At 35.3% G+C, this 27,919-nt stretch overlaps 1 protein-coding gene across 1 annotated transcript; it reads left to right on the top strand.

Moving 5' to 3' along the window:
- Window positions 1–27,919, top strand: LOC112571773 (leucine-rich repeats and immunoglobulin-like domains protein 2). Its single transcript, XM_025251052.1, is given in 22 exon segments — window positions 1–419; window positions 2,842–2,913; window positions 6,581–6,652; window positions 6,869–6,940; window positions 8,061–8,198; window positions 9,017–9,160; window positions 10,150–10,293; window positions 10,679–10,750; window positions 10,948–11,019; window positions 12,132–12,275; window positions 12,974–13,198; window positions 16,138–16,301; window positions 16,745–16,887; window positions 17,782–17,956; window positions 18,251–18,532; window positions 19,196–19,502; window positions 19,790–19,865; window positions 19,867–19,936; window positions 20,078–20,182; window positions 21,106–21,857; window positions 23,780–23,869; window positions 25,115–27,919. Coding segments are annotated over 22 exon segments (3,708 nt in total). The 5' UTR covers window positions 1–201; the 3' UTR covers window positions 25,286–27,919.

Raw genomic sequence — 27,919 nt, 5'->3', positions numbered from 1 at the left:
ACGTGGGAGGCGAAGTTCGCATTTCGGAGTACTTGGGGACTTCGCTGTGTAACGTAATCTATCTGTGGTCAGTTCTCATCAGGTTGACTGATGCACAGGGTCAGGTGTACTTGGATTATTTCTAAAAATGCCTCATAATTTACTGAAGTGTTTGCACGCCACCCAAACTATGTATGACTAGGGCCGCAGAAATTCAGTTCAATGTCGGACCGCTATGGGTTCCAAGTAAATATGGCGGCCGTGTTGTTGTACGTCTGCTCAGCTTTTGTTGTTTGGGCTGTGTTATGGCGGTGTTCTGCGGCCGTTTCGGATCATTTATTATGCCCTTCATCCTGCACTTGTCTCGGAAATATGGTTGACTGCAGCAGAAAAGGATTAATTTCAGTACCAAAGGATCTACCCAGCTGGGTCGAGATATTGTGAGTATGGATTCCCACCTAATTTTGGCTTTCACATCGATTAAAGGTATTGAGGAGGAGGGAAACGACTTAGCCGCTTGTTATTTTTGTATATAATTGTACCACATCTGAATTTATTTAAAGTTATGCAGTTACGGATATCCTTCTATTTTTTTCGGCAAGGTATTAGATTTTAACTAGAGTTCATATAAAACAAGGGTATGGTGGGTAGCAACACTTAAGTACGGGAGAGACGAAATTGCGGGCAGGCATGGTTTTAAACGTCGTGTTTTCACACCTGAGATGTAAACTTATTCCATCGTAGTGCTTTGATTTCATCCACTCGATACCGCCATTCACAAGACAAGATAAAGCACAGGTCGCATGAAGCTTATGTACTCGAGACCAATAACATTGTTATTAACAAGAGTAAGAAAGTGGGAGAAAGAACGTGTGGGATACAAAAGTTTGAGATATTTGATATTAGTATTCTTTATTTCTACTGTTACAAGCAAGAAACATGAAATAGTAACATCTGTACTGTACATTTTGCACAGTCACAGTTGCTGTATTTTCTCTGAAAAATCAAATATTTTTTAAAGTTATGGTTGCCTACAAGTAATCTTTTGTAATGCTTAAAAACTCTATAATTTAATCATAAAATAGTTATAACAATATAATAATACAGCTGCTTTAAACTTACAGATGCTTTACCTACACAGATACTGAGATCAGTCATAAATGGGAACAGAGTCTGGAAAATTCAGGAGATTAATGATGTGATTGCTTTCTCTCTCTTGTATGGCATGTACATTCTCTTTCTCACTTTCCCCCATGCTTTCCAAATCTGTGCCGTTTTCTTTTTACATGTTCTTTAATAGGGAATGATATTGACAGTGTGTTTTGTACTTGGGAGTTTTAAGCGCTAAGATTTTTAACTAGATGCAATAATTAAACAGGGGATAATTACAATGCATTTTCATGCTAAGAAATATTTTTCAACCTAAATGCTAGCGTGTTAAATAGCTTGTTTTACAGCTGTCTTCTTGCTTGGAAGTGAAGCTTAAATTATCATTTTACATTTTGTTAAATATTGATGAGAAGAAACGCATGTTTTATTTCTTCATATTGTCATCAAATGACTAGCATCAAATAAGCTATAGGCTTAGTTAATGGAACCAAATTTAGGTCAGTGTTATACTTCTCCATGTGCAAAGTATTAGTTTTAAGTAAACAAAACAAAAAAAAATGCTCAATAGAGTTATTTATGATCTGTTGATGTTTTAGGTAAAGAAAAATCATAAATTTGAGAAATTGTGGCAGAAGTGTGAAGTGGAAATATAGTATAAACTAATGTTTGGCTGTCATACAACAACAGTTTAGACTTAATAAAATGCTTTTGTGCTAAATATCATTTACAAAATCTCACTTTTTCTTTCTCTCTCTCCTACGTACACACCTGCACACATGGGTGTATATGCAGGATGTGTTTGAGTGGGTATGCATGTGTCTGTGCACATATGTGTGCAAAATCCCAAATATTGTGGGAAGGGAATTTTTATGGTGAAGATAAAGAGATTATAATAAAAATGAACATGGCCTAAGTTCTAAGATACTTTATTTTCCTCCTCTACATAAAACCTCCAGCTTTAATACATTATTAACAGATCAGTAGTAGAAATGATTGTGAATGCACCTAGAAAGCATAAAGCATGGATTAATATAGCCTAGGTGAAATGGTATTTGATGTGACCCCCCCAACCAATTATTGTTGTCTCAACCAGTGCACATCAGTCAATGATGCTTATTGATCTTTAGCAGAAGTCATGTGTCCATAAAAATAAAATTATTGTGTCCAACTGTTTGTGCTTTTTTGCAACTTTAGTAGAAATCACATTAAAAAAATTATAAATACATGTGTTCATCGATTGCAGTTACCTGGAGAGTTTCCCTATAAATCTTCAGTACAGCCTAACAGTGACAGAATAAGCATGACTAAGCAAAAGCAACAAATAAAGCATTATGATATGGTTTTTAAGAGTATTATTTTCAACATTTCAATAAATGAACTTGACTTATAGGTGTTTATATTCATGGCCCTTGGAAGGGAAGCACAGTGATTGATCTTTCTACTATGACCCCTTTAAGTTTCAACTGGAGTCTGGTGGATTTTAACAGGGAGGTTTTACTGTATGTAAGTTAATACTTGGATAGATAATAGTTTTTTTTTCTCCTTTCATAATGTGTGTGCAGGTGTGCATCCCCATGTTCATGAGATCTTTTATGTGTGCACTATGAATTGGTGTAGAAAGAGTGGCTGCTTTATAAATACCTCAGTTATTATTACCAAATATTTGTTTCTTAAATAAGGGGAATCACTTATAATTACAGTTTGGAAAAAAATTTCCTATCACCAGTTTGTTAGTTTTTCTTTATTTTGCAGAGAGTTGCAGTCAAATGGAATATCTTTTCTTGAACCTGATGATTTCAAAGGACTATACAAACTGGAGAAATTGTAAGTTAAAAAATATATAAAATGCTTCTAAGATTAAGACTTGTTCCAAATAATGTGACATATATTAGGCACTTCTAGCTTTGTGTGACCAGCATATGACCCAATTTGTTTACCAATTTTTTAGTAGACATGTTAATATATGCAGGTTGTCATTGTCACGCAGAAGCTGTATAAAAACCAAAGGCCATAAAAGAATTAAGAGTGAAATTGATTAATTGATTTCTTTCCATTATCCTATGTTGTCAAGCAAAGTAGGTTTTAAAATTTAATTTAAAGTAGTTGAGACTATGTTTTTTGGCTCCAGAAATCTTGTTGAAAGATCATTATTTTTGACATCTATACTGTTGCATTTAAGTTTTGTCCAACTTTTATTAGCTTTCACAGACCTTAGCATCAACACTAGTCACATGCAAGTGCTGTTTCAAAATGACTGACCACTTGAAGCTGCTGTCACTAAGTAGACAAAATAAATTGCCAATAAAGAATGTGTCCAATATTCAGGGTTTTTATAACAAATTAATTACAAAATCTAATCTAGGAAAGTAATGTCTTTAAACTGTCATATTAAAAATAACATTTTGTGCAGTTCACACCATGCCCATAATCAAAATTTTTTCATAAATTTGTGCATGTGTATAACAGGAAAATTCCCTTTGTATTACCATCATAATTACAATCTAGTGTAACTAATGTACGCATGCTATTATTCTATTACTTTGTATATCCTACCATTGTATTAATATTAATAGTTGATGTTTTGTTATGGTATTTTGCTTAAAATGAATGAAAACATTTTGGGGGTCCCGAGCACACCCCCCCCCAAAAAAAACCAAATTAAAAAAACCCACCAAAAATCCTGTAATTGCACTGTCCACTGGTTAAAGACTTGCATGTTATGGAATACCTTTTTCAGTTACTCATTCCTGCTGCATTCCTAAGTTGTCTATGGTTGAGTGTGTGCATGAGAGAGATTCTGCATTTTACATGCATCCTTATTATTAACATGCTTCTAGTCCTAGAAGGATTTTTTAGGATGCTTGTGATCGAGCCCTAACCCAAATATAAGCCCTAGTTAAGATTGTCAGCCAGACGGATGGATTTCATTCTTCAGCTGAAAAACATGATGGACATGTTGAATTATAAAGTAATGATAATAATATCATTATGTTAATGATTAAAATAAATAATATAAATTATAACAGACAATGATTCAATGGCAAATGGAGTCATAAGACATTCAGGCCAGATTTCGGGGTTTGGATAGTTACGATGAAGTTCCAGATGATGACAAGACTGTATTAGAATAAATGTATTGGTAACAGGTGCTAACAGTTATGCCACCAGACCAGCCACAGACACAAGAGTCAAAGAGTCAAATTATTACAAGAATAAATGTTTTCAAAATAGTCCATATCATTCTCGTTATTTTATGATAGTGCAATAAATATGACAAAAATTATATTTAAGAAAATAGATGGAGTAGGCATTGAAGTTCTTTTATCACCGATACAGCAAGACAAAAGTGGAATATTATGAAATAAATTCAGTTGTATATAGAACTTGTTTAAAATAGAGGATGCCAAAAGAACCAAGTTTGCTGTTTTAAGTTAATGTTTTAAACTAAGTTGTATGGAATGCACACTGACATTAATGAAGATAACACAGATAACACTAATAGGCATTGAATGATTTTCCTTTTGTCAGCATCTAGGTACAAATTGAACTGTTATTAAACATTGGGCTTTTCCGAAACCTTATTGCTGAGTCTTTTGACTGGAGTTTTTAATGTACAGTGGAACCACGGATAGTGAATATTTCAGATAAAGAAAAAAAATTTGTTAAAAATTTGTTTCGGATAGCGAACAAAATTTCAGATAACGAACAGCCACGTGAACCACACGTGACCGACCAGCATGTCATCATTTGCGCTCGCGACACAGTTACATTCCTTATCTGTAGGCATCCTTCTTATTTAGTAATTTTTGTGCTTTATTTTAATAAGATAATCCTCAATCATGGCTCCAAAGAAGATTAAGAGCAATATTAGCAAGGTAATGACAGTGCGATAGGCAATAGGAGCCTAAACATGCTCAATGATAATGTGATGTCGTATTACCCAAAAGTGTTACAAAAAAGGCAGAAGCAACAGACACGGCACAGGTCTTTTCCTTCATCCTTAAAGCAACAGAAAAGGGAAGTCACCCCCGATTTTACAATGTCACATGCTCATGGAGGGGGAATCCAAGCAGTAATTTCACCCCTTCCTTCCCCACACCTCCATCCACCCACGCCGTCAAAATGGCAAGTTTTCTTATGCTTAAATGCTTTTTTTTAAAAATGTTTTTTATGTTTATTTAAGTCTATTTATATTGTATTATAACTGTTCTCATTAAAACATACCTATATAGCCTTTAACTTTCAAATATTAGCGAGTCAACAGGGGCTGGGAACCAATTAAATCTATTTCCTTTATTTCTTATGGGAAAAATTGTTTCGGATAACAAACAACTTTCCAGAATGGATTGTGTTCATTAACCGAGGTTCCACTGTACTTGCCAATGTATTATTTGCTTATGCCATGTGCATATGTACTTTAGTGTTTTTATGACCAGTAATGGAACTTTCTAAAAATATGGAAGTCATTGTTAACTTATGCTAACTTAATGCATATATGGCCTAAACCCAGTGCCTACGCAGTAGCTCCTACTAAAGTCTATTTTCTGTTTGGTACAGTTAAGGACACCACCATCTAAAAATCAATGGTTACACTGGCTGAACTATTTCCAAACATAGGTCTCTTCCTTAGACTTTAAAGGGAAGTTTCTAAAGCCCTCCTTTCTCTGCCAAAATGGCATTTAGCAGAACTGTTTAAAATAAGTGCCACACCACGACAGAAACATAAACTCTTAGCTAATATGAGATTCACCTGATGAGATTGAAGGTGAAGAAGACTTCAGCATTGACAAGTCTTTTTTTTCATAGGATTTAGGATTTAGGTAATCCTGACGAAATAAAGAAAATTCAGTAGAAATGGTGTGTGGACAACACTTGACTAATTGCAGGGAAAAATGTTTTCAAAATTTTATTGGACAACTCTCGTCTATTTTGGATTTACAGAATGGTATTCTTATGAAATGGATTGAGGTAGAAACAGTTAATTTATGTTTATTTTTTATATTTATTGTAATTTTGTTTTGTCCTTTCTCTTAGTTTTTGAAAAATAATTTTTTAGAAAATAGTGTATTTTTGTTCATCTTGGGGTAACTAGCTTCATCTCATCCTTGTGTTATGGACTTGGCTAAAGACCAAATGACGGATCTACACCATAGTATTTTAAAATATCCTGTTGCATAAAGTTGATAAAGATCTTTAACACTGGAGACTAGTGATTGCACCATTCCTTTCTCATGAATGAATTGTTCAGATTGATTGGTTAATACATACTAAAGTCTATTCAGGTAAAAACAAACTTTCCATAATATTGTAAGTCATTTGATTTAGTCAAGCATATTGATCCTTTCTGTACCTTCTACAGCCAGATGACTTTAAAAGCAAGGTTCACTAGGACTGAATTTTGTTGTAATTTAAATTTAAGTATTGATTTGTGCCCTAGTGGTGTTGTATAATAATGCAAAATATGATTGGAGTTTTTTCCTTTTTGTTTCAGAGATCTGAGTAACAATGACATCACATTTGTCAATGGAACCATTTTTCAGGATCTTGAATCTTTACACATTTTGTAAGTCTTTCCTTTTTCTTGCCTTTATATTATACTCTGCAAATGGTTTGTGTATGAAATAGTGCATCAATATAGATTAATATGTGCTTTATAAAGGCTGTTCGGCATAAAGTTACAGTGGGTATCAGTTTTAGTACTACTAGTCTTTTAATTTAACTATTTACAGGTTAGTTGAACATGTACAATCTGTTTTATTGTTATTTCTTTCTTTTTCAGAAAAATTACTCATAATAAACTAAGAGAAATGCCAGTGCCATCAAAGCCACTTAACGTCACTGAAATGTCACTGTGAGTTCAATATTAAACCAGTGAATATTTATTTCAATATTAAACCAGTGAATATTTATGCAGTTAATCAAGTTCATGCATAATAAGTGATATAAATCTCTTGCATTCGTACATTCAGGGTAACTACCTCAGTATTATCCTTGTGTCTCAGTGAGTTTATATATAAGTTTATTTATCATGGGTGTTTATCTGGGGATAAAGTATCTGGGCCAGTTTACCTTCCAGTTGACAGGAATGATCTGTGCTCTTATAATAAGTGTCTGAAACATATTGCTACTCTTATACTCATTCCACTTTTAAACTTCATGCAGTGTTCCGGCAGGTGCAGATTGATTGAAGCGAACAAGTGTTTATAGTGAGCAATAGGGGCAACCAAAAACAAAGAGCCTTTTAAGTAATGACAAGGTGACATTTTACAGGGGAGTCGGTCACTTGGGACTATTTGCTTTTCTTCCTAGGTGACCTCGTTCCTAACACAGCATAAATTCTGATAATTTGTAGCATCCCATAAAAATATTGAAGATAATCGCTTTATCAGTCGAGGAGAAAAATTAGAAACAATTAAGAAGTAATTTTATATTTGATTCTTCCTTCCCATTTTGATTTACTGGATTACAAATACATTATACAGATGTAAACATTGTATACAAATCAAAGTTCTATAAATTATATATAATTCTTATGAAGCTAAATATTTAAAATATGTTATTATTAGCTATAGATCAAATAATTTTTGTTTAGTTAATATTGAATTTTAATTTTGTTTAATTTCAGCACAATTCTTTAAGACAGAGTTCTACATTGCTGATCAGATAACCCTGATTCATGGTTAATGCAAAAAACAAACACATTTTCCAAGTCTGTAATCCATTTGATGCTGCAAACAGAGGTTGTAAGGTTGTTTTAGAAAATAAAACATCATTTATATACAATTTTACTGTCAAAGTGACCAGTTTGAAGGTAGTAAGCTTGAAAAGAATTGCAGTTCAGTCATCTTTTGGCAGTAGAAAGAATGAAGGATTTATTGCAATCAGCACCATCACCCTGCCTTTTTTTTTTTAATAAGACACACTGGGAGATAGGGCTGAAATTGTTGATTGATAACCTGGAATCATTTCAGAGCACACAACATGATTCTCACAGTGTCAGCAGATGCTCTGCAACAACTGCCTGTTTTAGAATCACTCTATCTAAACCACAATCAGATTATGGATATTCCAGTAGGAGCTTTCCCTTCACAATCTCGTCTTACCCGCCTGTAAGTATTCTATGTAGAATTATTTTGACTATTGACATCTCTGTGGGTGTGTGGTGATCATGTGAGAAGAGAAAATACCTGCCAATATCTTTTTGTGAGAGGTGTGAGTGCATGCACATGTATACACTTGTAGGGTCTCCATGCCTGCATTTATTTTGAATTTGCAATTTTAGATTGTAATATTTTGTCCTTTTACCCTTAGATAGTTGGACTGTATTTTACTTTTAACATTTTAATGTTCCTTACTGTTTTTAATTTTCAACTTAAGAAAAGGGCATTGGAATCTATTACTGTGGAACATCAATTACTTCAGTAACTTTTGCACCTTTTGTTCTGGCACAGCATAAAACACAAACAAGCAAACAACACCTCTTATTCCATAAAAAGATGCTACACTACTGCATTTGACATTTTTGACTATTGGTCACTTGATTTGTTGCTTTTACATTGATTCCGTTATATCATTTTCTGCTGAAGATTGCAGTGTTTCAACAATATTTTAATCAGACATTTGGTTTTGCAACTCATGAACCCAATGAACAGTGAAAAAAATAAAAAGGTTTCTACCTATTAGATCCGTTCTGTGACTGGACCTTTGGTTTGGAAAGGAGCATTTGCAGCCTGAATTAGTTTTTCCAATGAATTGTGCACACTGGGAGCAGCTTCTGGCTACATAACATTGATCTCATATGACATTCTGTGTTTGTTGCATGCATCCATGTATATCTTTGTGTCTTTTTTTTTGGTAAAGTTCTTGAGCTTGCCCATAGGATATGGTACTATATAAGTTCACTGTATTATTATTATTTGGTGTGCAGGTATCTAAATAACAACAACATTATGCGTCTGGAAAAAGGATGCCTTGACAACTTGACTGCTTTAGAAAGGCTTAAATTGAACAAGAATCGAATGTTTGAACTTAAAAAAGAAGTATTCTTCAGACTCACAAATCTCAAGTTTCTGTAAGTCGCTTTATCTTTGTTACATTTTTTTCCTGATGTGTTTGCATTTTTACATAGTTAACTGTTTTAAACAGGTTGATAAATACTTAAATTAGTCTTAAAATCTGAGATCGAATGAAGATTAATACTATCAGTTATGAAGTTAATTAATTTACTTCAGGTAGAAATTCCAGGGAATTTCACATGCAGTCAGCTGATTTCATTGGTTTTTTTTTTAATGCTACAAAAAAGGTGTCATTATAAAAGTTGGCAGTATTTTATTTCAGTTATGAATGCTTGTATTTTGATAATTTTTAATCTGTTGAAAACCCTTGAACCAAATATATGAGTTTTTGCAAACAAATGACATGATTTTATTATTAAAATGTCAACTCTAACAACACACTTGTCAAAATTTTATATACAGTCAAATCTCGCTACTATGCCACCCAGCTACTATGCCACTCTCGGTGTTATACCACCTTTGCTCGGTCCCGACTATAAATTCAATGCAAAATAAATTTACTATGCCACCACCTAATCTCGCTACTATGCCACTATTGTGTGATTGTTAAAAGGCATAAGTTGTGAAATTCCACGCAGTGCTCGATTATTATACTGTACGGTAGTGTGGGACATCGCAGTTAGGTGGGATGGAACATAGCACGCACACAGGGAGGGTGGAGGCTGGCGATCGGGGGTGGTGGTCGCTGGCCGGGTGACAGGGAGAGCGGGAGGGGGTCGACTAGCGACAGGATGCAGGTGCGCGGATGTGGTTGGGAGGGGTGGAGGATGAAGAGGTGAGGGGGAGAATGAGAGGAAACAGCTAGTGCCAGCAGACGATTCTTGAGAGTTTTGGACTGTACGTTGGTATTATGCCACTCTCGCTACTATGCCACTTTTGCTCTGGTGGTGGCATGAAAAATTCAGTTTTCACAATTTTAGTAGGACATAATTAGCCTATTGTCATCTGTTTCATTTGCTTGGTTTTTCTTGTTATCTTTGTGCAGAGAGCTGTCTAGAAATGAAATAGGAACTATCCATGGGTTGGCATTCAAGGGTCTGCAGAATTTACAGGTACTGAAGCTTAAGCATAATGCTATTTCAAACCTGATGGATGGTGCCTTTTGGGGCCTAGACAGGATCAACAATCTGTGAGTTTCTTTGGCTTGTATTAAGACCTTTCTGCTTTTATTTGGATTTCAAGTTTTCATCTGAAGATGTATTTTTTAAAAATTTACTCTTTTTTTAATTGTTACTCTCAGCTCTTGTTCTTGTTATTTGGTTCCTCTTTGTGTTTTCTGAGCATACTCATTAGGAGCATGAGTATGCGCTTTACAAATTTTACATTTATTATTATTACTAGTCTGTTGATGCAAAAAGGCTGTGCATGCATGCAGATGCGCACACACGCACACGCACACACAGAATTATGATGGTAGGAAGAAATTAAAGTTTAGTAATTCATGGATAGAATGAATGTGCATCAAGACCAACTCTTGTTGTGTTAGATCTTTTAATCATTTAAATAAATTGCAGCCAACTTGACTTTAATAACATCTCCAATGTGACAAAAGGATGGTTGTATGGCTTGGCATCACTGAGACAGCTGTAAGTTTTAAATTAACCTTTCTTTGTTATTTTCTTTACTTTGACATCCTGTAAATAAAAGAAAGTAACAAATACCTTTTTTGAATAAAGATCTTTGTAATGTTTAACAAACTTCCCATTAGTCACGGGATAGCTTGCTTTTGCCAGCCTACTTTTTTACTTCTTTTACTTCTTAAGTGTTTACGTATCTGATGCAGGTCACTGACTCACAATAAAATTGCTTCCATTGAATTGGATGGATGGAAATACTGCCAGGGTCTGGATATGCTGTAAGATATTTTCTTAATTTTTGTTTCTTTTATTTTCACATAAAGCAAAAGAAAGTGTTTGTACAGTCATATACATAAATGTTGTTTAAACACCATAATGATAAGATAAATAGTATAACACTATGGTATTGGGAACTTCCTTTATTGCTGTTAGCATTGGCTGTTAATGCTATTAATGTAATGCATTTAGTTTTGTCTCTGCTCATACATAACAAAATTTTCTTTTTTGTTCACAAGCCATGAGCATATAAATGTAGATTTTATGATTTCACTTGCTGGTGAGTGTCTGTCACCTCAAGTACAACAATTTTGCACTGGTTAGGTTACTCAGCTGTGCACTTTCTTATTGTGCTTGTGCTTGTATTCTTTATGGCTTTGCTGTAGGTTTATTTTTGTGAATTTTATGATGAATAGTTTATAGCTGGCATGATTACAAAGTTCTGCTTTCTTTTTGTCAAGAAATAGGATAAGGGAATAGAATGACACTGTTCATAAAAGCTGAATGTGGGCATGCATGTTTAAGGTAGTAAATACAAGAGCCACTTAAGGTATAATGAAATAAATTTCTGCAGCAAAGTAAATTAGAATTAAGTGCTGGTGCCTTACAAACAGCTTGAGATTTCATGTTCATGATTTCATGAAGATGTGGATTTATTTTCAGGTTTTCTCAAAGAACCCAAAATATTCTAGTTCTAGTTGGTTTCCGTATTCTAGGTTTTCAGTGTTTTGAAAACCAGTGCATATATGCTTAATACCTTTAAAAAAATCAGTCATGTTTCTCTAGGGCAGAGATCTAATTGGCTAACATGTGCACTGAGAAAAAAAGTCCAGAGAACAGATACCTTGAAGTGCTAGTGAGATAAAAGAAAAATTAAAGATTAACATATATTACATCATTTTGGGTTGAATTATCTTTTTACATCTTTACTTTTACAACAAGTTCACCATTCCTAGTCATGAACGTAGAATGTTTATTTAGAAGACTTGTTAATCTTTTCTACTTTGATTCACAATGTAATTTTGTAGTAGAAGATGTAATTCCTAAGAATCTTCTACTTGATTTTTGACATCAGAAGATAAATATTACTTGTTTTGATTCTGGATTGCTGCAGGGATCTAACAAACAATCATCTGACCACCATTCTTCAGGGAACCTTCTCAAAACTGTCAGCATTGAAGAACCTGGTGCTTGATCATAATCGTGTGTCACGTATTGATGATGGTGCCTTTTCTGATCTCCGTCATCTTATTACGCTGTGAGCGATACAAGAGACTGTGTAATGTGCACATTGGTCCAGTTAGAAATAGATATATAAACTGGCCTATTTATGCAGAGACTTCTGCACTCATGTTTTAGTTTTAGTCATGTGCATATTTAGCATTCAGTAAATAAGGACTGTGAAGATCAAGCCTAAAAACTGTGACCTTTTTAATGTTGGGAAGTATACTTTCTTCTACATTCCACCCCAAATCTTGGTTTTGGAAGATACTTTACAGAATATCCTGCCAAGAACATTCTGACAATTTTAGTTCATCATTTTGAAAATATATTCATCACTTTATGTTGAATCTACAAATTAAAATGCTTTTAAGTCTTTCTAGGTTGACTTCATTTTATTATAGAGCACTTCTCAAGGAATAATTTAACTTTTGTTTTGCTCCTACTGACTCCTGATGAAGTTATCAACTTTTTCCATTTACTTTGAGATTACTGTTTGGAAATTGTTAAGTTCAGATGTCAAATTTAAAATTTACTAGAATGATTCCAAATAATATTTTTAAACACTATACATTTATGTTTTACATTAGGGATATTAATGGAAATCTGTCTGGGGAATCAGATAGTATGTATTTGATACATGACTTAATACATACCTGTTGTGAACGTTGCTAAATATGATGTAACAGAAATTAATCTGAGAAATAATAAGTATTTGCTTTTTTTCTGTGATAGTGAAATGAATGACAATTCCATCTCTTGGACAATGGAGGATGTGAGTGGTGCTTTTCTAGGACTTCAAAAGCTCATGAAGTTGGGGTTAAAGATGAATCACATCAAGTCCATTACAAATCAGGCATTTTTGGGTCTTCAGCGTCTACGGCAGCTGCACTTAGAACATAATGATATTACTACCATCCAGGAAAATTCTTTTCAACCCTTGCAGGATCTCCGTGAACTGTGAGTAAATATTATAATATTTTCGAATTGATAGTTGAATTATAAGTGATGTTGGTGGACAGTTCTTGTTGCACATTGTTCTGTTTTTCTTGGCATGAGGCCACTTCCAAGCATGCTGACAGCAGCAGCTAAAAATATTAGACTGGCATTTATTACAAGAGATTGGTGTTGACTGGGTTTTAGCGTGAGATTGGGTACCTATAGGTATACATGGATGGGAATATACACATGCTTGTGTGTGCAGTACATGCCTGTATGCATCTCTTTTATATCTATACATGTAATATTAGGGGATATGTGTGTGTGCGAGAGAAGTTTAATAAATGTAAATTTTCACAAATCAACTTTAATCAGAAAACTAGTATTTTGGGAACGATTTTATGCACAGTCTGACATTACACTTCAAATGCAAACATAAAATGCAGAAAAAACTACAATGGTTAAAAGCAACAACTCTTGGTAGTCACTGGTGTCACCAATTTTGTTTCCTAGAAAACAGATTTTGTGTTCATGTGTGCTTAAAGAGCATTTATATTCGTAAATTGCCGCACTGTTAAGAATCTAAAATAAACAATCAGGGAAGTGAAAGAAGAACAAGTTTTTTTAAAACAGTTGCTTTTTTATTTGCATACACTACATGATGTATGTTTTATAAAATATTAGAGGGGTAACACACATCATCCAGGGTAACACAAATGATAGCTGGTAACGCCAGTGACAGCCTGAACACTTGTGTTACCAATATGAATGAAATAATTTTCTATTTACTTGACAGAGTTACAGATTTGCATATGCATAAATATAAATCAGAACTTTTCAAAAGTGCATATTAGAGTGTTTTATAACCTCAGTGAACACAAAATAGCCAGATTGTCAGGCAGGGGAGGGGAAGTAATAAGAGTGACATTTACTTTTATCACTTTACTTTTCTGAATAATTATAGAAACTTGCAGTGAAGAATAATTATGGGGACATGCACCTCTAACTCTTATAATAGACTGCTTTTTACATGAGTAGTTTAATCTGATTTGGTCGATGAGGTAAAAACAAAATTCAGGTGTTCTGCGAACAGTCTTCTTACTACTGATGTGTTGCAACATTTTAGCAATTTCTGGTCTAATGATATTTCAACCTGTTGCTTTAAATTTCTGTAATTCTTCTTTTTCTTTTGTTCAATGGTTGTGTCATCCCCAAAGACCAGATGCTGTCATAAACCAAAATGTTTTGAGTAGATTCTAAGCCGTTCACCAGACCTTGGTGGACAAGTCAGTGGGTTCAGGCCATGTTTGGAATTGAAGCTTGTTCAGGATGTGTTCTAGCATCAGGTCTCCCTCTGTATAATCACAAGTAGCATTTTCTGCAGCTTTCAGGCAATAGAATTTGGTATGGAGGTCCAAAACATCATTTTTTTCTAGCATGATTGAGATTATGGAGTAGATATTTGAATAGATTGTAACCCAAGTTCTAGGTCATAAAATTTTGATTCCATGTTTGATAATTTTTCTGGCCTTCTGAAAAGACAGACTAATATGGGGCTTCTCCAGAATGCTTCCATTCTTTGTCAACTTCTTGTTGCCACTGATTCCACTCGGAGCAGGCAGTCACTCAAGAACATTTGATTATTTAGCATCCGTTTCAGTGCTGATGCTTCAGCTCTTGCAGGTTCTGATTCTAATCGCTTTGAATGAAGGCTTTGAATGAAGGCTTGCAGAAAATCTATTAGGAGGACAGTATTTGATGTCATGTGAAAGTTGTCAGGAATTCATTGGGAGCAAACTCCTTCATTTTAAAGACTGCCTACACTGAAAGTATGAGTATCTTTAAATATTAATCATGCCCCAAGAACACTGCAGCCAAAACCACCTGACATTCTAAAGCCACAAGTACAGGATATATAAGAGAATTGGCCAGTCACCTAGAAACACAAAGAAGTTGTCTTTACTCCCAGATGGTGGTTAGTTTTTCCTCTATTTTTTTTTTTGCCAGCTAGTACGTATGTATATGTGCACAAGTTAAAAGGTAAAGAGTCCTGAGCAGTATGTGAGGGATTGTGTGAAGAAGCTGAACCCTTTCCTTGTGCCATCTTTACCTTAAAGTGCTCATTTCAGCTGGACAGCCACTGTAGGCAGGCAGGACAATTTTAGCCGCAGGCCTGAGTAGCCCTTGAAGTAACTACTCTCAGCTCCATAGTCGAGTGCACTAACCACCAGGCTACAGAGCTTCTACAGCCTGCATATTTTTAGTATTGTCAAAGACACATTACCTGAAAAATATACAAATTCACGTGTTAAAAATATATGCAGAATTTTTGTTTTAAATCATTCAGGGCAAAATTGATTAAAATTCCAGTTAACAGATAGACAGACAGACAAAGAAGTTGTAGAGCTGCCACTTCATGCACAAGAATAGGGCCGGGTAGCTCTAATCCTGACAACTGTATGCTAGCTGTCCCTGTCACCAGAACAATAAATGGTCTCAGGAGTTACAGTGCAATAAATGAGCATTACTCCTAACAGCAGTCCACTTAATACTAGTCCATCTTCTGACCATCTCTCTCACTTTTGTTCATCTTGTGATAAGTCTGCCTGCTTGTCTTCCTCTGCACTCTTTGCTGTTTGTTACTTGATTCCTCTTGTGTCTGTATTTTATTACTTGTGAATTCTGTTGTTTATCCTAAACTTCGCCATATGATGTCCGTGTCTTGTTTTTGTCTTAAGCATACACCTTCACAAACACCATCACTCATTATTATTATTTTATGAAATCTCAGTCCTTTAAGATAGTTTTTGTATATATTTGTTCACGTGCGTGCATGCAGACATATAGGTGTGCTTTTCGTATAAGTGTGAGAGAGTGGACATGCCCCTGCTCATGTGGATGTATATATATTAATGAAATGTTTATATCAGTTTATTGTTTCTTCACCATTTCCCTTTTAGGCGGCTCAATTCGACAAATTTGCTATGTGACTGCCACATTGGCTGGCTTGCCAGCTGGCTCACACACTTTGGTTTCCAGGGTACTGTAATAGCAGTGTGTGGCTATCCAGAATTGCTCAGAGGAAAAAGCATTTTTGATGTTGCCATTGAAGAATTTAAATGCAGTGAGTATACATTATTTTAAAGCTGTCTTACTGATGCTGATCACTTTGTGGGTTAGTTTCATGGTTGGTTTGTAACATGTAGGGACTTGTTCTGATTAAGAATACCGTACTTATGCAATTTACTCTGAATTTTGAGTGGTTTAATCCAGAAGAAAACCTATTTAGAACTAAATTAAACAAAGCATGATGCTGAATTAGCATGTGTACAGTCTTATTAAAATATATCTCCATTGCAGTGTGGAATGTGTATAAGACACTTGTTTTTGTATTGTTTTAAAATGATTTTTTGGTCTTGCCACAAACAGTGATTTTTGGTCAGGTGCTGTAGATAGAAGTGCGAAAGTTTGATATGTTCCATATCTGAATTCTTTTTCACTTGGTTCATGCTGATGTCAAAACAGTAAATGGGAGTTCTGAAATAACACTTAGTTTCATTTTTACAGGTGAACAGCAGATTCCTAAGCCTATTATTTTAACTAACCCCGAATCACAGGATGCCTTCAAAGGTGAAAACATATCACTAAAGTGCGAAACTGCAATCACAGGGGATTCTGAGCCTACCATTCAGTGGAAAAAAGATAATATGGTTAGTAAGCAGTCATTTTTTTCTTACTTAATTTCATTCTCATATTTAATAAGTTTAAATGGCATTAATGTTCTTGTCAGATCAGTTTTTTTTAAAGTGCTTAGTTTGAGTGCTGTGTTATGATGATTTTTTTTCCCCATAGTTTAAGATTCTGAGAGATGTATACAAAAACAAAATAAAAAAATCATGTGAGTGAAAAATAAGTGAAAGATGAAAGATAATGAGATTGGGAAAACAATTTTGGACACAAAAAACCTAGTTTTTTATTTTGGCAAAAACGTATGACAACACAGCCATAATAAATAGCTGATCTTCCATTACATCTGCAGGTGGAAGAAAATGAGGTAATCTAGGTTGTATGTATCAGTTTCTGAAACATCTTTGTGTACTTTAAATCCAAATGTCTTCATGTGCAGTTGCTTGAGCAGGAGCATGATATTTGGTACCTAAAGATATACAAGCTTGTCTTTTTGGAGATCTGTGCATAATGTATCAGAAAAATGCCACATAAATTATTAATGAAACATCTAGGCTAGTTAAAGGTACCGTTTTTCACATGCCAGAATTGCATGTTTCATGATTTTAGGCTTGTAACAGGTATATGTTGACATATCTTAAAATGTGATCTTATGTAATACAAAAGTTTTTTCCAATTGCTTTTTAATTTTAGAATCAAAGGGTTCTGAAGACTTCATTTGGTTAAAATGTGTAATGTTCACATTTTGTATGACATTCTAATTTGTCATTATCAACTAATTTGTTTTCTTTAAACTTAATTTTATTTATCTGCCTGTTTTTAGTTTTTACAGGGGTTTTGTTGTTTTTTTTGGTAAAGAAATTGCAGGTTATGGCTGTTGTTGCTTTAACTGAGGCTTGATTGGTCTGCTATTGCAGCTATTAGAAGAGAGTGTTGTGGAGACAGTAGCTAGTAGTACTGGTGAAATAAAACATTATACATCATCCTTGCACCTCCACAATGTTGAAGATGACATGGCAGGCCGTTACCAGTGTGTTGTGTCCAATGATTTTGGATCTGCTTTCTCTCTTCGAGCTCGAATCAATGTATATGGTAAGTCAGACCATCTGAAAGGGAATGCCTACATATACTTTGCTTTTGGAAACTTAGCTGATATCTGATGATGATGCATTCTTTCAAAGTGCAGCCTTCTATCAAGATGTTATTTGTACATAAGAAAAGTTAGATATAGATATGTTTAAACTTTAAGATATCTTATTAATATTTTACAAAACAAAGAACGTCATTAAATATGTTTTTATTGACACCCTAGCAAGTCATATGGCCGTCAATTTGCGAAAGAGAGAATATGTGCCTGAAGCTGATTATGTTGGGAACTATTTACAGTATTTCCAGTGTTTGTCAAGAAGCCAGTCGACATCACAGTGAAAGCTGGACAATCAGCAAAGTTGCAGTGTTCTGCTACCGGGCAGCCTCAGCCTGTGATCTCTTGGAAAAAAGATGGTGGTGATGACTTCCCAGCTGCAAGAGAACGTCGCATGCATGTCATCCCCAATGATGACCAGTTTTTTATTGTTAGCACCAGCAACATTGATGAAGGCGTGTATACATGTATGGCACGTAATGAGGCAGGTGTCATAGCAACCAATGCCACTGTTACAATTTTGGGTAAGTGCTATATCTGTATTGCATTCAAAATCTGTGACTGTGTGTATTAGGCGCAACCACAAGCTCATTAAAAATATGGTATCCAACAATATTCATAGCCCTTGAAAGGCACTCGTGCTGTGACAGATCGGGTGCTCACCTTTTTTTCTTCTTAATTACCAGTGTTTAGTCTACAGTTTTCTTACTCCATAGGTTTTATAGTGATGGATATATCTGGAAAATCTATGTGGCTGAAATTAAGCTTTGTGGTGTAAATTGGTGTTTGTGGATTTCTGTGATATCTGTAGAACAACCCTATGCTCCTAACAGAAGTAACAAGGAATAAACTAAACTAAAACTATGATGCACCACTTCCCTTATCCTTGTATAACACTTGTTCTGTTTTTCGTAACTTGAGTACACTTGCCAAGTAATAATTGGCCATTGAAATTAATAAGTTTGTTTATTATATGAAGAATAAAAAATGCTAAATTAAAATTTCTTCAGTATGTGTTGTCATTTTAAAATTCTTAAAAATAATAGTGCCTGTAAAATTTCTAGGCTTTATGAGTGTATTTAAAATATACTAAATATGTAGACATCTTTAGAAATAAAAAATATTAGATGATGCTTTTGCAGCTGATTTCCTGTTTTTGTACTTGATAAGAATTTTGTGGGTCACAGAGACGCCAGACTTCATTCGTCCCATGGAAGAGCAGAAGACAACAAGCATAGGGGAAACATCAGTCTTGGAATGCATGGCTTCAGGCAGCCCACGCCCTAAGTTACGCTGGCTAAAGGATGGAGAGCCTTTAGATGTGACTCAGCGCCATTTCTTTACTGCTGACAACCAGTTGCTTATCATAGTGGAGACCCGTTGGGAAGATGCTGGTTTATATACTTGCGAAATGTCCAACACACTGGGTATCAAAAGGGGTGTTACACGATTGCGTGTAATCACAGATGTAAATGTAAGTTCTTGTCAATCTGAGCTATCTAGAATTTATGATGGATACTAAAGCAACATACTCACAAAACACAATAAAGTGGTTTTTTACTTCACTTTCAGATTTTGAGTATCTCAGCTCTATCCTTGAGTTTATTGAGGATGATGATATCAGTGTTAAGAAGGGGCAAAAACAGGGATACTGCAAATTTTTTTTATTATTATTATTATAAAACCTGTAAAACTAATTGTTTTGAAATGACAAAGCCATGAAACATTTTGTTCGTGACTGTGATTCTGTGTTTTTCTTAGGCAAAAGGAAGTGGAGGAAGTCCTTCAGGCCTTGATGATGAGTCAACAACAACTGGCATCATCATTATAGCCGTGGTCTGCTGTGTGGTTGGTACCTTCTTTGGTCTGGGTCATCATCATATATCAGACTCGAAAGCGCCACGAGATGTATAGTGCCACACCAACAGGTAGGAACCACGTAATGTGTTGCAGGATTAGTACATTGCATAGTGGCTTATTCTAAATGTCAGTAAAAGTTTAAATGTACTTAATAATCATGTCATATGAAAGAATGATTGTGAGTGAAATTTAATTGATGTGTGTATTAGATGAAACAACTTTGCCAGGAGAGGTACATAGCACTGGGTATTCATCTGACAAAGAAGGCAGCTTCACACATGGTCCTATTGGAATCACTACCTTCCATTATCAAGGTGAGAGAAGACAAGAAGAAAGGTAGGAAGAGATGTGACGTCGATAATTCTCAGTCTTGCTAAAACAGCTGTAGCCAAGCAAGACAGGAAAATGAATTTTTCGGTGGGCTAGCATGTGTGATAGGCTGTCAGAACTCTACCTGTGGAAGACCTGGATGAGGATAAGCTTACCTGAGAGTTTTGAGATAAAAAGAAAGCTGATTGCATGAGTTTGGTGATCCATTTACAAAGCATGAAATTCTTGAAGTGTTTATATGGTCTATCATAATAGGTTTAAAATGTCCTCTTCTGAACCACTTTTCATATTATTTTATATTTTAAAAGATCTACCAGAAATTTTTTTTCAGATCATTCGATTGAGCTCAACATATTTCCCAAAATATTAATAACTCCCTTGGGATAAAAAGTGAATGTCACACTTGGAATATCCATGAATATGTGATAGTAGCATATGCTTCCAGCTATCCCTTTGATTGTAGCCTTGCCAACATATTTTCATATACATTTTATGGTGTAAGTTTTTTTAAAAATGTCTCTTTTCTGATATTTGTAGATTTGTATGTAAAAAAAAAAAAAAATTGCTGAGATCACTTAGTCTTCTAAACCTGTCAACCAAGAGCAAACTCCACATAGAGCAGTCACAAAATTTCTTGAGTAAAAAGCGTTGCTTATGCAGAATAAAGGCAGCAGAATGTCAAATATGGGCACCAGCATGAAGAAGTAGATGGCAGACATACAGCTGCTAAAGAAAATACATTTTAAACGAAGAAAAAAGAACTATACATTCTGTGTGAAGACTTCCCAAATGGTCCCTCAAGTCTTATCAATTTCTTGCCAGGAAAAACAGTGTATTTAATATAAATTTCTTTTTAAAAACATGTTTGTAATGAATTTTTTTCCCTGATATTTTTTATTACGAGCAGATTACCAGCTAAAAGAGTCTGGCTATGACTCTTCCCCAGGCCAGTATCGTGTCAATGGATGGGTTGGTGTGCGCCCCTCTGCTGCCATCTTTCCTAGTGATGTGGAAGAAGATGATGTTCAAGGAGGACCAGCATCCCACAGTCAGCAGCTGCTGCATCAGAGTACTAGCACCTCTAGCCTGCATTACTCTCAGAGTGAGATGTCCAACACTACAAGCAGTTCCAGCAGTGCCCACAGTTCTCGTGTTGCTGTTGCAGCAGCTTTGGATACTTCCTGTGGCCCATCTTTGCAAGGACCACATTTGAGTGTGCAGCAGACTGGCAGTGCCAGCACACATGCTCTCAGTACCTTTCATCCTGGTCCCACTAATCATGACAGGTGCTCACACTCTATCACTTTGCCATCTGTTTTGGGAGGAACCATCTCCACAAGTTTTGGTAAACAAAAGACATCAGACTATCATGATTGTGATACATGTGACAGACAGGATTGTGAACAGTGTGGTAAATACCATCAGCAAAGACACAGCGTGAAAGGCAATTGCAGTAGTGTAGACTCTAAAGGGCACCAGCTGTCCTCAGCCTTATCATCTGGTTTGCCTGTGAGAGCATCCAGCTTGTCTTCCTTGCCATCAGGAGTCTCTGCTAGCCAGTCAAACGAGGAGAAAAAAGGGGAGGATACTGGTGCCCGTCAGGATCATGCACCAAGTACAATGCCTGTGCAGCTAAGAAGCAGCAGCAAACATTACTGGGTGAGTATTTGTAGTTATTTGTTTCTTATAGGCGGCTCATTCTTAGCTTGATAGCTTGTGGTCTCTAGTTTTCACTCAATCTCAGTCATCTATATATATAGATTCATCTTGTCCATTGGCGACAAATTTCTTGTTCTTCTGGGTAGCTAACTCTCAGCTTGCTAATCAACAGGTTTCACAGTGATCAAAGGTACTTCTTTTTGAGATGTGCAGTGGTGGATCTTCCAAAAAACCAAGAAATGTCTAGAGATAGTTTACAACAAATTTATATCTTTACAATTTTCATCAAAAATTTTGTGAATAATCAGTTAGGTTTGGGCAGACTTGCCATTGCACATGAGGTAATAATCACCACAGATTAGCATCCCTTTCATTGTAATGTAAGAGTAAAGCACAAAATCTTGGGACTGTTGTTAAGACAAGAAAAACTGAGGAAATATTAACTGGCCCTCAGTAATGAGTGAACAGTAAACTCCAGATATGTTATAGGCAGTAAATGTCATCATAGTATTCATCTTGACTTTATTAATAGTCATCCATATGTCAGTTGCTTAGCTTACTAAATCTTGACTACTTACGGCTTAGTTCTGGGTTCCCAGTCACTTAATCCCCAGACACTTCATCCCCAACGCTTCATCCTTAAAATGAAATTTTAACTATAAAAATTATGAAGCCGGCGAAAAATTTAATTGAAATTCAAATAATTATCTTCATATAAACATCACAATAAGTTTTACAATTAAAATAAATATTGACATACATTAATAATATTTAAATCATGCTATTAACTTCAACGTCATTTGAACATCTACAACATTATTTAAAGTATTTTAATTGTAAAACTTATTGTGATGTTTATATGAAAATAATTATTTGAATTGCAATTAAATTTTTCGCTGGCTTCATAATTTTTATAGTTAAAATTTCATTTTAAGGATGAAGCGTTGGGGATGAAGTGTCTGGGGATTAAGTGTCTGGGGATTAAGTGTCTGGACACCTTAGTTCTGACAACTTTTGCATTAATGTGGCATGACCAGATGACTGTAATCATAATCCAGACTGTATTAATTTGCTTTAAGTCAAAAGGGGAACCAGATTCCTAAATGTCATTTGCACATTTACATATTTCATGTCAAACTAGTAAATGATATGACAAAATTTTGGACATTGACAACAACCAAAAAAAAAAAAAAGACCCCAGGAGAAAACCTTGGGGCCACTTTCAAACTACAGCTTTGTGTAAATCCTTTAATGCTTAGTGCATTCAGATGGATAAAACAAAACCATTTCATTAAGGTGTTCCTCAGACCAAAAATCATTAAAGCAAGATGCTGTTTCACTGTTTTGTAAATGCTATCCAGATTAGCTGTTTCATTGAACCTTCAGTGGTCAAAAGTACAAATTTAGCTCAGACCACATTTGGATATTAAAAGAAATACAAAAATTTACTATTTTTATAACAGTGTATGTTCTGCTATTTTCTTATCATCTTTGAACTTAACTCCTTGTGTGACTTAGGTTAGCCTTTAACAATTTTTTTGTACATGAGAAATTGGCCACTTAGGTTCAAGCTTTTGTACCATGTTTTGGTAATTGTTTACTGCCCTGAACCTAGTTTGCAACCTATGTTTTATCCAGGGTTAATAGTTGCACCTGTCATTGATCTCTAATCTTCCTGAACCATGTTCATACTAGGAAGAATAATCCAAATAAGTCATAGTTTAAGGAATTATGGAACATATGGAGGAAAAAAACCAAGTTTTACCAGTTCTGATGTGCTTACACAAAGCACAGCATTTTGATTTTTTGTCAAATGTTATGCACTTTTGAAAACTTGATAATTTGTTGAAAATATTTTTTTCATAAGAAGACTGTAAGGTAAATCTTTTTTACAGTGCTGTAAATACTGGCATTTTTTGCAGAGAGGTGTAGTCATGATTGCTGCTGTTCAGAAATGCACCATACGTGTGCTACACCATGTGGCCACCACACCTGTTTGCTTGGTATGCAAGGTTGGTTGTTCATTTTAAGATATTGTAACAATACATTCATCAAGAAATTATAGGTCTGCATGTTGGCAAGTTTGTGATTTTGATGTTTCAGTACCTTAGGCTTAGAGAAAAAGAAAGTCCTGTTGCTAACAGTCTGAGCACTAAGTTGTGCTTCTTTCAGGGAGAATGCAGAACTACAAGATGTGACTTTTGTCCTGGTAGAATTTGATTAATAGTATAGACAGACAATTGCGGCCTAATATTAGTACATATCTTTTAGTGGCGCAATGAATTTGGATTGTGTTATACATGTACTCTAGTTTAATTTGTAGCAGATCATGACTGTTAACTTGGTCCTCAATTCTAGTAGTACATTTTATGATTTTAAAAATAAAATCATAAGTATAATAGTAAATTAATAGCTAAAAATTTGCTTTTGAAGAAGAATAACCTGTTGTTATCTTAAATCTTTGATATACTTCATTTTTAGTGTATCTGGTGTGAAAAAAAAAAAGTTGTTGCACAGTCAGGGAAAAAAATAGTCTAGCATTTTAAATTGGACTGCTTGTGGCCGAACATTGAACCTATTTTATAATTTTTCATAGAACTCACATAAATTAAGTACATTTTGAAAGAGATTGCTTGTTCATTGGGTCACTAGTCATTGGGACCAAACCATACCAATCCAGTCATTTACCATCTACCCGAGTCAAATCGACACTGTAATGATCATACTGTCCTAACACCAAAAAGTCAGATTGATCCAGGCTCAAAAGACCAATCAGTCTCTGATGATAGGAGTAGCTTTTACTGCAATTCCTTGCTCGTAGGCTGTCCCTCATACCTTATTCAGAGATTTCAAAAGGCACAGAACTCTGGCAAGTCTGCTTAGAGCTAGGAAACTGGATCATGCCACTCCTCTCCTTTGTTTTCTACACTGGCTCCCCATCCATTCTCGCATCCAGTACAAACTGTCCATGCTGTGTTTTAATTTTTTTGCTGGCTCCTGCCCTGACTGCTCTGAGCTTCTCTTCCCCTACGTCCCAGCGAGACAGCTACACTCTTCATCTGATGACCATATCTTAACTATTCCTGTCACCAGAACAACAACATATGGTCATGTCATGTTTTACTGTGCTTGTTTGATGGATCCAATGCTATATAAAAATATAAAAAATTGTGTGCAATAAAAGTGTCAGTTCTACCCCACTTTATAGGGAGATGCTATCTTAGGATTTGATTTCTTTAAATGGTCTTTATCTGCAGACTGCCAAAGCTGGAAACAAGAACACCATGCAGTTTGTCATGGTATTTCTGGTGGAGGATGTTTCACACAGTACATGGGAGTGCCAGAATCTCAGCATCTGTGTTCTCCTACTCCCCAGTTGTCCAGTTATAGAGACTTCATGGACTCCTCATTTACAGAGTCTCATTTAAAGCATGTGCTTGGTGGCCATCACCCTGGACATTCACATAGCAGCAGAATACATGCCCATCAAAGTGCACGGCAGCACACAGATTTGCCAGTGGATGTATAACAGATTATCAACATTCTGAAACTGTCAAGAAATTATATGCCTTGTTGCCTTGTCTTTTGTGGTAGTCCACATCATGCCTTGGCCCACCACACTGACTTGGCTGCCTATGCAGCAAGAAAAAAAGGTTGTGTTTAAAAGTGGGGCATTATATAACTGGACCACTAACCAGTGGTAGAAGAGGAAAATGAGGACAATGCCTTGCAAGTCCAGTAAATGAGGGAATGTATACATGTGCATATATGCATGTGCTCTTTGTGTTGAAGCTACCTTTTCATAATCAAGAACCCTAGCATTATCTGTGATCTAATTACCAAATGTCCCATGGAGCTTGGCTTTACAGTTCTTGTTGAAAGTTAAATGAGACATTTTATTTCATTTATTCCCTTAAAACATTTATTTCCTTTTCGGATTATGTTTGCAGTTGTTTTGGTCATAGGAATCCACACATTGGACACTGTTGAGTCTGCAGCTGACTGCTGTGCTGGGCAGCAAACAGCCTTTCCTATACAGAAGGGCAGAGAGAGAGTAGTGCCTGACGGGTATTTCAATGGCAGACTGATTGTTGATGGCACAAAATCATCAAAGTCCCAGTGCAGGGTGAACATCTTCACCCATAAACCCACAGATTTTCAGAATAGATAGCCCATGCCCCTGCCCCTGCCAACAGTTCACAAACAGCTACCTCATGCCCTGTACCAGGTGTATGTCACACGCATATGTTCTGTCCACGCATTGTATTTTCAATTATCAGGTCAGAGTGACTTTCACCTATAATGATAAGAATACACTTCATGTAACTGTGATACCGTTACAACTATCTTGCAGTTTCATGACGAAGTGTTCTTTTGTCTTAAAATTGACCAAATTGTTGTAAAAATGAGTGAGTGATTTTAGATTGGGAAACTGTTGATGCAGAGGAGATGTTATGTTTATACTACTTAAATTGCATGGTTTGTGACTAGTTATCAAGTAAAAGATCTAACATTAGAACCATTTAAATTGGACTTGGATTCTTAGAGTGCCTGTTGGGGCTGAGTGTTGTTTTCTACAGGATTCACATGTGACGTCAAGATCATTTATACTTAGCTACAGTTTCTGACGCCTGTACTTAGGTGTTTGGAAACAAACAAACACCAGCAGTCTTTATGATGTACCAGAATTAAGTATTTTTAACTGATTTGTTTTGAAATTTTAATGACGAACAAATTGTTGCTAACTGAAAAGTCCTCAGACAAAGTAACATTTAGAAAGATCAAACAGTATGTAGTGTGTGAATGTGAAAAAAATGTCTCTGAATTTTTTTGTCAGGTTGAACAAATGGCATTTACTGTGATGTATGAATTGTTCAAGCATAATGCTAGATCCAAGAAATCCAGGTCTTAGAAAATTAGTGCTCATCTATGTTTGATTTGTTTTCCTCAGAAATCCTTGCTTAAAGAAAATATAGTCCTATTTGTGGAGTAGGAATGAGAATCACCAGTGACTAATATTTTATATTACCATAAGATTTTGATAGTTGTTTTAATCAGATATTGTTTTGTTTTGAAGTGTAGGAGAGACAAAAGGTTGTGACAAGTTAAAGGAACCAATACTGTATTTAACATGACAGTGAAGTTGATTTGCTGATAGAAAGTTTTTTTCACCTTTTTCCTTATTACATAGAAAAATGGTTGTGTTGCCTGTTTAAACTTTTTTGACAGAAGCTATGTTGTGTTCTCTACCAGAGAAAAAGTTTCAGCTTGTGAAAACCCCTCAGTCCTTGTATCACTAAGCAGCATGACAGAGAAATTCATATTTTGCTTCATGAATGGGAAACCTTTATACTGAGCCATCATAGTTTTGTGTCAACCAAATAGCACATTTGAAAGGCATTGGGTGGTCCAGGATTGGTAGTATTAGAACAAAACTGGGAAATTAGTCTTCTGCATACTGACCATTTGCTTGCAATTGTAATAAATGTGGAACAATGGTTTAAGAATTAGCTGTATGCTTGTATATTTAAGAGTTAAGATGTATCATCATAGATGTAGTTACGAGGTAAGTGGGGAATACAAATACTCATACCTCTTAAACAAGCACCAATGAAAATTTTTCTTTCTCAGATATGTAAAAGCAGTTATGGGTTTCATGAACTTCTGCAGTTTCTCTGCAGCTAATGTTGTATGTAGGTATACAGGCCAATCGTTTGCATTGACAATGTGAAAAATAAACAACTAATTTATTGTACAAATTATTGCACATTTGTGTGAAATGTTGCCTGTACAGTTAATTAAAAACAAATTCTTGCTGAATTCTCTAGTATTGAGTATCAGTGCAGTTTTGCATGGTCACTATTAGATTGTTTTTATATTTAGTACCATTGGTAGTGTTTGTAGAAGCTGTAAGACTTATTTGAGTCTTATGAAAAAGTAAGCCTTCAAGATATTCCATTTCCTTATAAGATTTCCTAAACGTAGATGTGTCTGTGACAGAAACAGTTCCATATGATTTTAAAAAAATCTCCAAATAAACCAAACATATTTATGAAGCTGAA

This window comes from Pomacea canaliculata, linkage group LG9 (genome assembly GCF_003073045.1).
Source record: "Pomacea canaliculata isolate SZHN2017 linkage group LG9, ASM307304v1, whole genome shotgun sequence".
NCBI lineage: Eukaryota > Metazoa > Mollusca > Gastropoda > Architaenioglossa > Ampullariidae > Pomacea > Pomacea canaliculata.
This window is presented reverse-complemented; position numbering and strand designations above follow the sequence as displayed.